Here is a 14,897-nt window from a genome sequence, read left to right on the forward strand (position 1 = left end):
AATTTAAATTTGTGAGATGAATAAGGCAAATTTTTTTTAAAAAAAAAATATATGTTAGTTTTGTGGTTGACTTTGAGTTTTGAATCTATTTTGAAAAAACCCCAATATATTATTTGGATTTTATTTTTGCGTGAATGGAAGATAGCGGGGAAAATCATGTATAACATTAATAATTTGTATGCACACTACACCAAACCAAGTGACCTTGCAAGAGTTAAGGAGCGGTCCCATGATATTCCTGCGGGTAAGTTGGGGTCCATCACCACCTCAAATAGATCAAGACCCTTGGATTGGTTGGTGTCTGAGAGTCCCTCTGATCCAACGTTCCATCTCTCTGTTTTAACAATTCCTCTGATTCGATCTCTCACCGACACAAGTTCCGGTAACTTTTTGCCTCATTTGTCTTGACACAATCACCGCAATTAACTAGGTTCATTTGTTTTAAATGTAATTATTATAATTCTTTTAGTACTCCCTCCGTTTTTTAATATAAGTCGTTTTACAGCTATGCACGCAGATTAAGAAAATCATTAACTTTTTATATTTTCTAAACAAAAACATCATTAATTATTTACCTAACCACAATTCAACCAATAAAAAATATAAGATATATTACCATTGGTCATACAACATTAACTATTAATAAATTTTACATAGAAAACCGAAAACGACATATAATTTGGAACAAAAAAGTTTCTCTAAAATGACTTATATTAAAAAACGGAGGGAGTATTAAACAAAAATTGAAGTTTAGTCGTAATTGGAAGAATAACAGCTTGTTTTCTGATGCAACCTCCAATGTTTGTCTCTCTTTTCTTTTGTTTCGTAGTTTATCAAAGAAAGGGAAATGACAGATCATATTTGGAATATTCGATAGATATTCGTTGCCATTTGCAGAATTGCCCGCCAAACCATTTTATTCGTTTCTTACCCTAGGCTTCGTCATCGTTTTACGTGGGCCTCTATCTCTGAACATTTGTAGGTTTTGACCAAAACAGCTGGGCTTTGGTGACATTTTCTAAGTTTTTATAAATTATTGTTGTTCATGAAAACACAAGTATATCAACACATATGTTGAAGTAGACAAATAACTTGAGGTACTAAGAACTATAGCAATATTAGCAAGAAGAAAGCGAAAGGAAAGAGAGGAAGCTGAATCCGGCGATCTAAAGGTTGTAACTCTTAACGGGCTTCGAATATATCAACAAGAAGGGTGTTAAATTTTCAAATCATGCACTAATTGGGCCCCAACATAACACATCGATAGTTTAGTCTTGTCCACTGAAGCTTTCATCTTTTGTGGATCATAACAGTAACACTATAGAGTAAGGATTTAGTTGGGCCTATTTGGACCAAATTTAATTATCCAAAAAAGTAGATCTACCGCAAATTTTAGTAACACCACACAACAATCTTTAAACACAAAAATGTAAAACCAATCAACAATAAATTTACAGTGAAGCTTATAACCTTTTCTTAATATCCCTAGAATACTTGTACAGTCACAACTACGAGAAACCAACCGACCAATCTTGCATCATTTCGCCTGAACGACGTCCCATTGCTTATATCTCCAAGAAACAACCAGCTTGAACGTGGCCTTTATATTTTTCATGTGTTTCCAGTTTTACCCATCGAGAATTGCTCATATCCCAATTATACCCTACACTTGGTTCGCCGTACCGGGCCGAACCGATCACGACCACCTTCCCAGACCTCCTTACCGCCATGTATGATACATTGCACACGCCATCAGGTAGATTCACAACTTTCTGCCACGTGTCATCACTCTTCACCGTCAGATCACGAAGGCAGCAAGCGTAGAGCTCACCGTTCTCAGCGGCTGCACAGACCGGTGGCCATGTAGACATCCCGTGAGCGAGAAAGTCTTTCGCTTCTTGACCCCACTGCCGCATGGTGACGTCGAAAGATTCAGCGGTTTTACTAAATTGCCCTTGCTCCTCCGTGGCGTAACCACCAATGACGTGGAATTTGCCAGCATGGAAAGTCGCCGCGCATTCGTCTCGCTCACGGCCCATATCTGGCAACAAAGCCCATCTATCTTCCGCCACGTCATACATTATAGCTGACGTCAGCGCGTTCTTGTCTTCGTCGTGTCCACCGGCCACTAACACGTTCCGTTCAGAATCCGAAGCGCAGGCGAAGAAGGACCGTGGTCCACCTGGCATGCTTCTCCCGTTACGCCACGTGGAAGTCAAGAAGCTGAAGATGAAGACCGAATCAGAGGTCCCCCACGTGACCGGGTCAAGTCCACCAATCACAACAAGATCCGTCCCGACAGAAGCTAATCTACAAAACAGAGGCAACCCGTTGGATTTACCGGGAACCGGAGGCAGCTCGGTCCATAAACCGGACTCTGGTTCAAGAATAGAGATCCGGTACACGGGCGTTGGAATGGTTTTTCCCGATCCGAGTTGTGAAACCGGGTCGAGACGAGCTTGAGACAAGACAACAAGCTCCTGGCTATGTCCTGAAGCTTTCCGGTGTCGTAAAAAATCAGGGAGACTGATCTCTCGCTTCCAGACTTTGCAGACGGAGGAGATCAGAGGAAACTGCTTGTAGGAGGTGCGTAGGAGACACTCGCGGGCTAGGGTTTCCAGAAGATCGGGGATAAGCTCCATTGTCACAGAAATATCAAGTTGAAGAGAGAAGAAAATGATGCGATATATTTTTTCAGACAAAAGTATTCAGGTTGTGATATGAATGATGATGTGAGAGAGAGAGAGAGGTGTTGGCACTTTATATAGATAGTCTTCAGTTTTCTAGAATCTAGAAACTGCAAGTGAAATATTATAATTCGTTAATAGAACTTACTTTTTATTGTCTTAATTCTTAAAGGAAGAATGCATTGGATTGATTGCCGCTGCAAACAAAATATTGTAATTATTTGTGTCAATAATATTAATTTCATGATTCCAATAAGAAAAATTAGAAGTAATGGTTAGACTACAAAAATGTGAATTTTAACATAGAAACGTAAGGTTTACGTTTTTTCATTGAGTAACGATCAGATCGGTTAATAGGAACAATGTGCGGTTATGGTTTACGTGATTGAGACGTTATACCAATCGAGAGATTGTGGACTTGTATGATGTGATAGCCGTTGGGTTTTAGATATGCAAGCAGTTTTGTAAGCCAGTCTGATTAGCTAAATGAGAGTCTCGCTGCTTAATTTATTGTCTACCGTTTATTTTACTATTTAACTAATTAACTAATCGGAATGCCACTTGTTTTTTTTATTTGGGATATATTGTAGATTACTAGTGTGAGATTGTGTATTAATTTACTGATTATTCACGTTTAGCGTCTTAAAATTATCAGCTGGATTTGCGAAGAATGTAAAATATTAGTTATATAATTTAGAACTAGGTGATAACCCGCACCCTGCGCGGAGCGAGGAAATTATTAATGTATTATAAATTTTAATATGTAGGTTTGGTATCGAATTGCTCCACTATTTATATCAACACATCACATAGATTTTTTACTCTCCACGCCAAATTGAATAGACGATCACAATATTAATGCTCCTCTTTAATCCCATATATTACACTTACCTTATTTGGTTATTGCGTGATTCAAATTGGCGTGAAATATGTACTATCAGATGCGTGTTGGTCAAGCGTAAATAAATCAGGAATATTCTTATTTTGATTAAGGTAATGATTTCGATTATTTGTAATTTTGTTTCCTTTTATATGCATTACATTATTATTGTGTTTCCTTTGAACTTTGACCAATTAAGCGATTTGAAATGTTGCATAGAAATGATCATCGAAAGAAGTAGTTGAAATTTCGAAAGATGTTGCATAGAAATGTTCATAATTCCAAGTTTCTTATTAAAAAAGTATGATTATAATACTCATTGATATTAGTAAAAAAAATGTTGGATTCAAAAAATGTTCAAAAAAATAAGATAACAAACCGTTTTAAAAAATGTTGAAGAACCACTCTCACCCTTTTAAAATTCATTGGATAGATGTCGAGATATATTTGTTGCCTTTTTCAACCGTAAATAATTCAGATTCTACGCCTGTCATAAAGTCCCGGTTTGTGATTAAAGCGGATTGTAATGCAGCGGTAACAAAACCGATCGAGTTGTAAATAAAGCATATTGTATAATGTATATGTCCAATGGCATTTGGTTGTAAATATTCTAGTTCACAAAGGGTTATTTTAAAAAGCTAGTGAGAGTGGCTTAGGTGATGACACCTAGAAAATGGCACTCATGTAATAAACACATGAGGCCAAGGTTTATTTCTAATGATGTTTCTCCTTTAATAAGAAAGGGATATTAATATGCTCGACGTGGAACCAACGATACCGTGTGCCATAATTACTAAACTGTGTATAAATAACAAATAATCTTCAAGTATAACGTGTTAATGGAGATGCTTTACGTAGGTACATTATATTTAAGACAAATTTAAAAATACAAAACTGTAGTAGTGGATGTATAAAAATGTATATGATGTTGGGATTTAAATCAATGCTATATAAAGACATAATAAAACCGAAAAAGTCAAAATATGGTAGATAAAATATTCGAGATAGTATATGAAGGTCCATGTGATCCCATGTGGCCTAATTATTTACGAAGACATGCTAACCAATAGGCAATTAGGCACCCAAATGCTTATTATATGCTAATATTCATAATATCAAATAATTCAACGTGGATTGTTATTGGACTGGAGCATACAAGGTATTAATGGTTTGTAAGACTATTGTTATTGTGTCATAATGAAGCTTTGAATTTTAAAATACACATGTGTGAATTGTAAATAATAATTTTGACATAAAAATATATGATCATATGCCTGTATAAGGATTAAATCGCTAAATAAATTATTAAGTAACTATATAGTTTGAGTATGGATTCAAAGGTAGTATCGTATTTTGGGACAACAATCATCATAAAGCTAGAAAATCAAATATTAAGAAAAACTAATATGTGTATAGAGATTTATACAATAATAAAAATTCAGTAAAATGTACTATTAGTATTATGTAAGTATTTTTCATCATCAATCCGACCCTACTCTATTGTGTATTTGTATATCTCTTTGCTCTAACAACGTAACATTGTATGGTTTACCAAAAAAAAAACGTAACATTGTATGTCATGTCCCAAACATATGAAAAATCCAAATTATTTTATACACAACTCACTATGCAATTAAATAGAATACTCCATTTAATTGGGCGTATAACGAGTCACACAAATCAAAAGTCGATGATAACACAAACTTTTTGAGTTTAACTAAGACGACTTTAAAGAGGCAACCTTTGGTCGCCTTCATAATTCATTGTTGATGTTTAAGATAAATGTTTTGTTTACTATGTAGCTGCCATTTGAATAACAGGAAATACATATCTTAACCTAAAGTTTATCATTTGTTCTAAAAGTGGGCATAATCCAAACGTGTTTTCTATACATACATGTGTTCAACCTAACCAATTTATTTTCTGGGCTAAACAGTTTCTTCATGAGATTATGCAGAGAAAAAAAATAAAAGAAATATGCAGCGACCTTTAGCACCGGTTAATTATGCTATTACAAACTATGGGAAACATTACATAGATGATATTACAACAGAAAATTCCACATGTCTAATTATGAGAATTTTCGTCTGACTGCATCACCATGAACCGCTCTATAAAATCTATTCATGACGGTATGCCTTGCGCCATGCCGAAGACTTTTTGTAAACTTTTTCTCCAATATTCTGCATAATTCACATTCTCTGGAAATTAAAACCCAAACCTTCTGGTACAAAAGTATTAATGAACTTTTAGTCAAACCACTAGACAAGGGGGTTTCGGAAACCTTGTGATTTTGGTTTTTATTTTTATTATTATCAACTCGTTTATAATTTTAAATAAAATTCTCTAAATTTATTTCAAATTAAGTCTAGACCTTTTTCATATATGTCTATAAGTAATACTCCCTCCGTATCAAAGTGTTACATATTTTAGAGAAAAAAAATTGTTTCAAAAGATCTATTTTTTTTGCATTTTCAATGTATGTTTTATTAATTAATTGCATATTTCAAAAAACTTAATTGTACTTATTAGATATTTATTAGCTTAAAATTATGAAAAAGATAACCACAAAAAGTTATGCAAATTTAATGTGTTTTATTAAAATATGTAACATTTTGAAACGGAGAGAGTACTTTGCTTAATAATGACGACCTAACCAATTTATCAAACAGTACCCATTTAAAATTCTATAGCAATTATGCTTGAAAATTGTGTAAAATGGTACTCTCCCTATGTATCACTTTAAGTGATTTTTAAGGTTTTTGAACTTGAATCAAGAAAATACAAACTTCTGTACAATTTATTTTGGTTACATAAAAATATCATTAAATGAAATTAATTCAACCAATAAGAAAAAAATCAGTATTTTACAATTGGTCACAAAGTTTAAATAATGGTATTAAATTATATCTAGAATAATGAAAACATCAATTTTTTTGAAACAAATTTTTTTCTCTAAACACCTCTTAAAGTGATTCGGAGGGAGTATTTAGAAAATAAACGACAGCTAGAAAGCTGAAAGTTTCCTCTTATTTTCATTTTCCTTCTTAATCATTTTTTTTTCTTCATTGCTTTTGGGCATCCAAAGAATATTATCAAAAGTATTTGCATAAGATAACTTGACAAGCAAGAAGATGATCATTTGACTGCTGAGGAATGTATAATTTTGAAAGTAATTGTTGTTCTAATCTTATCTAGCTGAAATGCATGTTTGCTTCTACTATTATTTCTTATGTGAACATCTAGTTTATCAAATATAGTTCGGTTACATAAATATATATGATATCTTATGGCTCTAATTTATGAATGAACTTGATAATATCAATATTTTCGTTTACAAAATACCAACTCAATTATTTAATAAATTAACGTGTTTATTCTTACTTTTTAGAAAGGAATACCTTTAGTTTTTACTACTTTTCAATAACAACTCTTACAATTGTCATTCAGCTAACAAAAGTCTGCTAAATACCAAATGCCTAACTGGTGCAATACATGAGATGAGACAACGTTTTATTATTATACCGAAGACAAACATTTTTTTATTCGACTAAAAATATTCTTATCAGAAACTGAGATACATGTTGCAAAAGATATCACGAATATTTACATCATTTGTATATATGTGAACATGTACATAATTTCTATACATGTGTACATGTACATCATGGCTATAAATGTGAAGGAATACGATGTATGTAGTTTTTTTAACATGATGTATGCAGTTTGTACTATTTTGGCGCTTCGTAAAGTTTAAACCACTTAACTTTATATGTTATTCCACCACTATTTGTTTCACTGATGTAGGATGTATATGATGTGATGTCTCACAAATAAAAAAAACATTATATGTGATCGTGATAATACGCTAGTAATTTACATTTATCGACAATGATACACAACACGAAATATGAAATGATACAAATAATTTGGAGAAATGGCATGTTCCATGCAACTTGGACACGTTCTAGGGTCCACCACATCTTCCAAAGTCCCTGAAACATATCCGTATACACTTGTACTGTAAGTTGAAATCATGCATTTATTTCCGTGTAAGTGCAGTTAATTAGGAAATAAAATAAAATGCTGGATAGTCCTAGGAAATAATTGAATTTGGTGTTTCGAAAAGTTAAATTTTACTACTCCATATTTTACCACTTGCCTTCACTAACCCCTAGAGATTCACAACATACTAATTAACGTTCATATGATTTTCACTTTGAAATAAATGAAGAGCAACACATATTGGAAATGGTAAAGGTGATCTGATAAACGACAATAGCGAAATAAAAGGAACCCCAAACGGCACGCATCTGACCGCAAAACGTTGGAAAAACGATCACGGCGTCAGGCTGACAATAATTGGAAAATAACAAACGATAAGGTCACAATATCCTAACGGGAAGCATCGTCGGCTGGTTCTTCAGGTCAACGCAATAAACAAAACAAATAGTATTACAAAAACTGAATCATAAGAAAACGAACAAAAACATGATTTATTGTATAACACCAAATGAATCTAAACATATATCTTACCGATAAAAGAACAATATAGAGTAGATTTACTTTGATTACAGATGATACTGAATTGCGTATTAATTAAATCAAGTATACGTCGTATAAAAAAAGAAATAAATCTTGAGTAATTGGCTTAGATACACCCAGAAACCCATGTAATTTGCCATATAACCTTGTTTCTTTTTAATATTTTTAATGACTATAATACCATTATCTCTATCTCTCTCTTCTCCCTTTTATGTGTTCTAATTTCTTTATCTTTCGTACAAATTTTTCAAATCATCTTCTAATTCAACACAAATCTTTATTTTTTTTATTCTGATTCTTTTGACACCCATAATGCTAATCTTATTATCTCACCACAATTTCAATGTTTCCAATTTCGAATCACAATCAACTTTTAGATAATATATATGTTAGTAGGTATTTTATTACTTATCTGCTATTATTTAGATTTTAATGGATTCTTAATCGATACATGAAGTGTTAGCTGTTACAAATAGATTTGGAGCTATTTAATAGATAACTAATTAATTGTTAATAGTTTCATTAACTGATATATGATTTGTTAGTCGATACATTTGTTTGATACATAGATTGTTAGATGATACTGAAATTATTAGCGGATATGTTAGTTGGTATGTAGATTGTTACCTGCTATGTAAATATTTAGCTGATAAATTTAGAGTTGCTTGTTTTCGACAAAGCATAAGGGCATTTTCGTCTGCACAGTGTCATAATGTTACTCATTTTTGGGTTATCCATAATTATGGGTATTCAGCAAATTTAGACCTTAATTGGGGATATTCCACACATTAACTCATAAATCTTTGGTCAGCCATGCGAGACATGGTAGCTTTATTATTTACAAATATAGACACAGTACTTGACTCATAATTGTTTGTACGGTCGACATCACATGAAATAAAGCAGAAGTTGTAGATATCCCGTGAGTAGCATCAACTTTTGTATTTTGTTTTATACATTTCTTATATTATCCTTGCTTAGAGGTGATATAATTTGCTGATGTGTGTGATTTATTTTCTAATTACCAGTCAAATTAAGTAAGATAATTAGTAAAATCTGGTTTTTAAATACTTGAGCGGTGTTTATCTATCCATCCTTGTATCTATCAATCGTTGTCCCGAAGTCAAGCGCAAAAGGCGGACGGTGAGATTCCAGAAAGGTTCCTCCCAAAGACCAAGAGGCGTATTTACTCATCAGTTGAAATTCAGATGCAGCATTTATTGTCATAGAGAATTGAAGCGTGTATAAGAAGTAATATGGTCGGGTTTCAATTATTACGTTCTTCCAAATTTGTGAGTTTTTGCCAATATTGGCATCTTACCTAAAAAGTAAAATGGTGGTACTAAAGTCACGTTGCGACTTCTATCAACTGGTTAGGACCATAAGTGATAGTTGAACGACCAACTCAAATGTATGTTTCGCGACACGATCCAGGAAAAGTGGATCAAGACTGGGACGAATATTGAAGTCACGTAAAAATGTATAGATAATTGGATCAACGTTGATATTTCGTATTTTTTTCTTTTCTATTATGAAATGAGAAATTCTTGGGTTCACCCCCTAGGGTGAACCTCTAGATTCACCAACCAATAGTGTTTGAGTATTTAATATTTGATATCTTTTAAAAAAGGAAACAAAATTGAATTTTCAAATAAGATTATATTTTTAAAATAAAACAATAAAAATACATAAAAATAGTTACAAAAAATAAATAAATAAATATTATTAAACTTTTAGCAAAATACTAAATCCTATACCCTAAATCCTAAACTCTAAACCCTAAATTATAAATCTTAAATCTTGGATAAACCGTAAACCATTGGAAAATTTTAAACCCTAAATCATACATTAAAAACTAAATCTTAATAACACTAAACCCTAAACCCTAATCACTAAACCCTAAACCCTTGGATAAACCCTGAACCCTTGGATAAATCATAAACTCTAAATCAAAAATATTTAAAATTAAACCTTAGAGTTTGTGATTTCTCCAAGGGTTCATAGTTTACCCAAGGTTTAGGGTTTAGTGATTAGGATTTAGGGTTTAGTGTTATTAAAATTTAGTTTTTAATGTATGATTTAGGGTTTAAGATTTTTCAACGTTTAGAGTTTATCCAAAGTTTAAGGTTTAACGTTTAGGGTTTAGAGTTTAGGATTTAGGGTATAGGGTTTAGTATTTTGCTGAAGGTTTAACAATATTTATTTATTTATTTTTTGTAACTATTTTCATGTATTTTTATTATTTTATTTTTAAAATATAATTTAATTTGGATATTCAATTGTGTTTCCCTTTTTAAAAGATATCAAATATCAAATACTCAAACACTATTGGTTGGTGAACCTAGAGGTTCACCCTAGGGGGTGAACCCAAGAATTTCTCGAAATGAAATTATCGAATTAAAACCAAATTTAGCTATCTATTTAATGTGGAAAATAAAACAAAATCAAATCAAGTTAACAATTGTCCCTATTATATTCCATATAAAATAGTAAGAAAACATGTATTTTTAAAAATTCAAACTCAGAACTTCGAAGTTATAGTCATGAACCATTTATAAGAAAATTTGGCATGTTGACCCACGATTGATTTTAGTTTGGATAATTCAGCTTGCATCAAATAACCACCCTTAGTTAATAACTAATATAATATCTTTGATAAAAAGATTAAAATAATATAGTCAAAGGGGGCAAAAGGTACCGTAAAGGATACCAAAGACTTTGAGACTAATCAACATGACAAAAGGTAACTTGACATAGCAACATGAAAGAAACCAGTTGAAAGTTGAGACAGTTGCGGTTTGAAAAAGAAAAGAGTGTTATAGGTTTTGGACCCAACGTGCTAATAGTAAACGCGAAACATCATCATATCAAGAGGATTTGCTTTGAACACTCCCCCATAGGATTATGATTCTTCAGTGCAAGGCAGCTGGATCAACTAGCTCTTTGTAGACGATAAATACTTTATGCCGATAACAGTAGGCAAACCTTTCTAAACAAAGATAAAAATTTAATGAATTGGTAAAATAACGAATATGCGACTTACTCTCATGGATACGTCCGTAAAAGAATCTTTCACCTCTCCAGTATTCAAGTGGTCTTGACTTAGGCCAATTCCAATGAGACACCAAAACACCAAATTTGTTGTAGTTTTTTTTTTCCAGTGGAACGCCAAAAAATATATCATTCCACCAAATTTGGTGTAACACTATTTATCACACCAAATGTTTTATATACATATTTTATTATGTTTCATTTAATAATGTAGTTCAATTATTATTATTAGTTAAAACATAAATATACTGTACTTTTTGCATTTTAAAATTATTATTACATGTATCTAATATATTTTTCAGAACCAGTATGATGTAATATAGTTTTATTTTCAAATATCGATTATAATCTTTATTCAATTTAATCAGAGTCATAGTTTAGTATTTTTAAACCGATAGAGTGGCTTTGAAGCATTAGTAGCGAATGGATAATGTTTTCGTTTGCTCTGGTCACTTTCACTCTCACCATGAAGGGTTTTGCTTTGCTTTATCATATTGCTTTCGCAAGATCCTCTCTTTCTTCGTTTATTTGTATGTTTGGGTGAAGAGTTGTGAGCCTCCTCCTCCTGCTGAGAAGAAGTCAATAAAGAACTCTCATATTCGTTTTGTTAAGTAAGCTCATATAATTGAACTAAGCCTAAACACACAATATACTCTCTATTAACAACACACAACATCTAAGAAAAACAACAAAATCTAACGATTCTGTTCAGTGAGTTACTTTAAACATGGATTTTAAAACAAGGATCACTACAGTTAAGAAAACCTTTAGTGGTTTGCAAAGGATAAACATAGAAAGAATCAATGATGAAAAAACTTTGAGTCACAACTTTTAAGTGAACCGAGATTGTCAATAGAGGTGTATGTACAAGCTACATAAGGAGATATATGTTAGTTTGCTTGTCTAATTTTTGAGATTTCACTAAAGTTTGAAGGTGAAAAAGGTTATCATACCTTGCTGATATGGGATGATCTCCAGTAAAAGGTTCCATTCTTGCATCCTCTTTAGATGCATATTCCGCCTATATCAGAAATAAAGTCACAAGAGATACAAAATATGTTGATAAAAGTCATGAATGGTCGAGGAGAAACTAACCAGGTTGTGAGCAAGCAAACAAGCAACTCAGTCAAAATATTGTCTGTGTCTGCGATTATATCTGCAGAACACAATGGCTCAACGCTATTAGAGACTTAACAAAATGGTTAGAGAACATGGTCAAACAAAACTGTAGCTCATGATATTTCTTTCCTACTACAAGTGCTCTCGCTCACCATCTACTTCTCTGTCCTCTCTAACCTTTGTTCAGAAGGAACAGGGTTTTCCTTTTCTAAAGCTTTCAGGGCAATAAGATCACTATCCGTGTACGTATGCTTTGTATACACCCCGTTTTCTCCTGTAATTTGAAATTATAAGTATCTTATTGGAACATGCAGTAACAGAGTTGGGTCATAGTACATATACCCTGGAAGTTCAGGTCTGCGAGGGCGCCTTGATAATTGATATATGGCTCGTTGATTAACTGTTTTTCAAAACCAGCGAAAAAAAATTCATATTTGAATGGTAGTGTTACATAATAAACAAGGTAAAGGCTATGAGCATTTAAAAAAAAAAAAAAAAAAGGTGTGAACTCACTTAGAAATCTCCAGGTTTTGGATTATTTGCTAGGATCAAAGCTTGTTCTTTTTGAGGTAAAGCGGGGATTCAGTGGTAATCTAGGGTTGGGCGGGAATGATAAGGAAAATAAAACTTTAAAAACGTGAACGGCAGGATTCGAACCTGCGCGGGCAAAGCCCACATGATTTCTAGTCATGCCCGATAACCACTCCGGCACGTCCACTTGTAATTCCGTTTGCCATAACTAAGAATTAAACTATATACATGTCATACGAATAAAACCGGAACGAGAGACAACCCAAACCGGTTCGGTTTTATGTTTATCTTCACCAAAGCGAACCCAACCTGTACCGGGAAAGACAAATGCCTAACCGGAAATACGACTCAGTTTGGTGAATTTTCTATACGTTTTTGTTCTCTTTTAGTTTTTTTGTACACAATAAGAGATGCTCAAGGCCTTTGTCGTTCAGTATTGCTTTGCTCAACGATAACGATAAGAGAGGATTCAGTGAATGAGACGTGAGATTTTTATACAATGACGAAGATATAGAGAGTGTTACAACAATGACTGAGCAAAAGAAAGAAGTACACGATATATTATAATCCACCATTAATATTTGCAATACCTCAAACTTTTTTAAAAATCATTATCTCAAGCCTTATAAAAATTCGTGTATGGTAAACATGTCTCAAGTCTCTAAAATGTTTTCTAATCGCCACTCCCTTCTCCTCGGGGTCGGATCTAAATACAAGGAGTGAAACAATCGCCTTTGATCACTAAAAAATGTTTTATAACTTTCAAAATCTCAGATCCGACCATGTTTCTCATCATCACACGACCGATGATTGACAGAGAGGGCATGTGCTTTTCACTTTCAGCCATTGTTTTATACACTCTAAATGGAACATGTGGGAGCATTCAAGTTTTCTTATGGCTCTCTTTTTCTCTCCAAATTTCTCCAAGCAAATGCAACAAGACTGCATAGTTCACCACTAAAATAGTCAAAACAAAAATAAAGCAAAATATGATATGATAATGATGATACTCACATCATCATTAATCTGTCCCTGAAATTCAAATCCACCTTCTTGACCTTCCCCTTCAGAATCTACATTATTTATTCATTATCTATGAGAAGTAATATTCCAAACTCTTTTTGAATAATGCAACGCACGAAGAGGCAGATACCTGTGCATAATCGAATTAATGCAACAGAAAACCTAATGCAGCTGAGAGCAACGAAAGTTATACATAACCTACAGAGGACGACCAATTAGACAAAGGTGAGTACCAATTAATTATAATTTAATTAATTATCTCTTGAGACATGGTTGTGAGTTGAACCTATAGAGATTAGGAGCACCAGACGGAGATGATTTGTCAAAACTAATCCAAGAAATTCCCCAAATTAACCACAAAACAAAGAAACATTCTAGTCCAGTCTTCACTCCCTCCATCACTCTATCCACTCTGCCACCAATATCGGTTTGGTTGAGAAAAAAAAACACACACAAATCTTTATTTTATATCACAAAGCTAGAGTTATTGTTATACCTTGTCTTTGGATATTCCTTAACTTGGTTATACATGCGCCAAGATAGAAGAAGCGTACCGGTAATACAGCCACAAGTGTAAACAATGAGCCATGGTAACAATTGCGCTCGTGGATGTTCGTCTTTTGATAGAGTCCAAACTACTAACGCTGCAACAATCTGGACAAAAGTGAATACAAACTCCATTGAATTCCATCCAATCGTACATGAACTTGAGCCTTCATCTGACGTCAATGGCGGATCTAGAATTAAATTTTACCCATGGCAGAATTATAGTAACGGTTTAATAACTTTAACAACAAATTTTCAACAGGAGCATTAATAAATGTGTGCAAAACTGTACTAACTTACAAAATTCGTGGTGGGCAGTTGCCCCTCCCATATTAGATTCGCCATTGTCTGACGTTTCCTCACCCGTAGACAAGCTTGATGGAAAATCTACATCGTTCGGGATGTCGATGGTATGCTGACCATTACCAGTGTGGGTTTCACGCTCCATTATCACAAAGTCCTAGAGTTTCCACGGTTGATTTATTAGTTGGCTAAAGCCAGCCGGGAATATACAT

General features: G+C 33.3%; 2 protein-coding genes, 1 long non-coding RNA gene and 1 other non-coding gene across 4 annotated transcripts; 1 reads left to right on the forward strand and 3 right to left on the reverse strand.

The window, feature by feature from the left end:
- Nucleotides 1-1,199: 1,199 nt before the first annotated feature.
- LOC103842890 (F-box/kelch-repeat protein At1g15670-like) lies at nt 1,200-3,007 on the reverse strand. The gene has a single exon (XM_009119567.3). The coding sequence runs from the start codon at nt 2,640-2,642 to the stop codon at nt 1,566-1,568; it is 1,077 nt and encodes a 358-aa protein (XP_009117815.1). The 5' UTR covers nt 2,643-3,007; the 3' UTR covers nt 1,200-1,565.
- A 39-nt stretch (nt 3,008-3,046) lies between these two features.
- On the forward strand, nt 3,047-12,774 carry LOC117127893. Its single transcript, XR_004450850.1, has 2 exons — nt 3,047-12,603; nt 12,647-12,774. It is a non-coding gene; the product is annotated as an uncharacterized LOC117127893 (long non-coding RNA).
- On the reverse strand, nt 8,395-14,886 carry LOC103842891 (E3 ubiquitin-protein ligase At1g63170). Its single transcript, XM_009119568.3, has 6 exons — nt 14,683-14,886; nt 14,333-14,573; nt 14,123-14,248; nt 13,967-14,034; nt 13,828-13,886; nt 8,395-13,755 (listed from the first exon to the last, which is right to left on the reverse strand). The coding sequence occupies exons 1-6, from the start codon at nt 14,828-14,830 to the stop codon at nt 13,609-13,611; spliced, it is 789 nt and encodes a 262-aa protein (XP_009117816.1). The 5' UTR covers nt 14,831-14,886; the 3' UTR covers nt 8,395-13,608.
- TRNAS-AGA lies at nt 12,919-13,000 on the reverse strand. Its single transcript has one exon. It is a non-coding gene; the product is annotated as a tRNA-Ser (tRNA).
- Nucleotides 14,887-14,897: the final 11 nt, after the last annotated feature.

Source organism: Brassica rapa, chromosome A09 (assembly GCF_000309985.2).
Source record: "Brassica rapa cultivar Chiifu-401-42 chromosome A09, CAAS_Brap_v3.01, whole genome shotgun sequence".
In the NCBI taxonomy this organism is placed as follows: Eukaryota; Viridiplantae; Streptophyta; class Magnoliopsida; order Brassicales; family Brassicaceae; genus Brassica; species Brassica rapa.

Bases quoted from the DNA above. Each gene is read 5' to 3' on its own strand.
- LOC103842891 (XM_009119568.3), bottom strand. From the start codon at position 14,830: ATGGAGCGTGAAACCCACACTGGTAATGGTCAGCATACCATCGACATC. The intron at 14,249-14,332 runs GTATAACAATAA...TATTGGTGGCAG, and splicing joins AAGGAATATCCAAAGACAAG to AGTGGATAGAGTGATGGAGG. The intron at 13,887-13,966 runs GTATCTGCCTCT...TAAATAATGTAG, and splicing joins ATTAATTCGATTATGCACAG to ATTCTGAAGGGGAAGGTCAA.
- LOC103842890 (XM_009119567.3), bottom strand. From the start codon at position 2,642: ATGGAGCTTATCCCCGATCTTCTGGAAACCCTAGCCCGCGAGTGTCTC.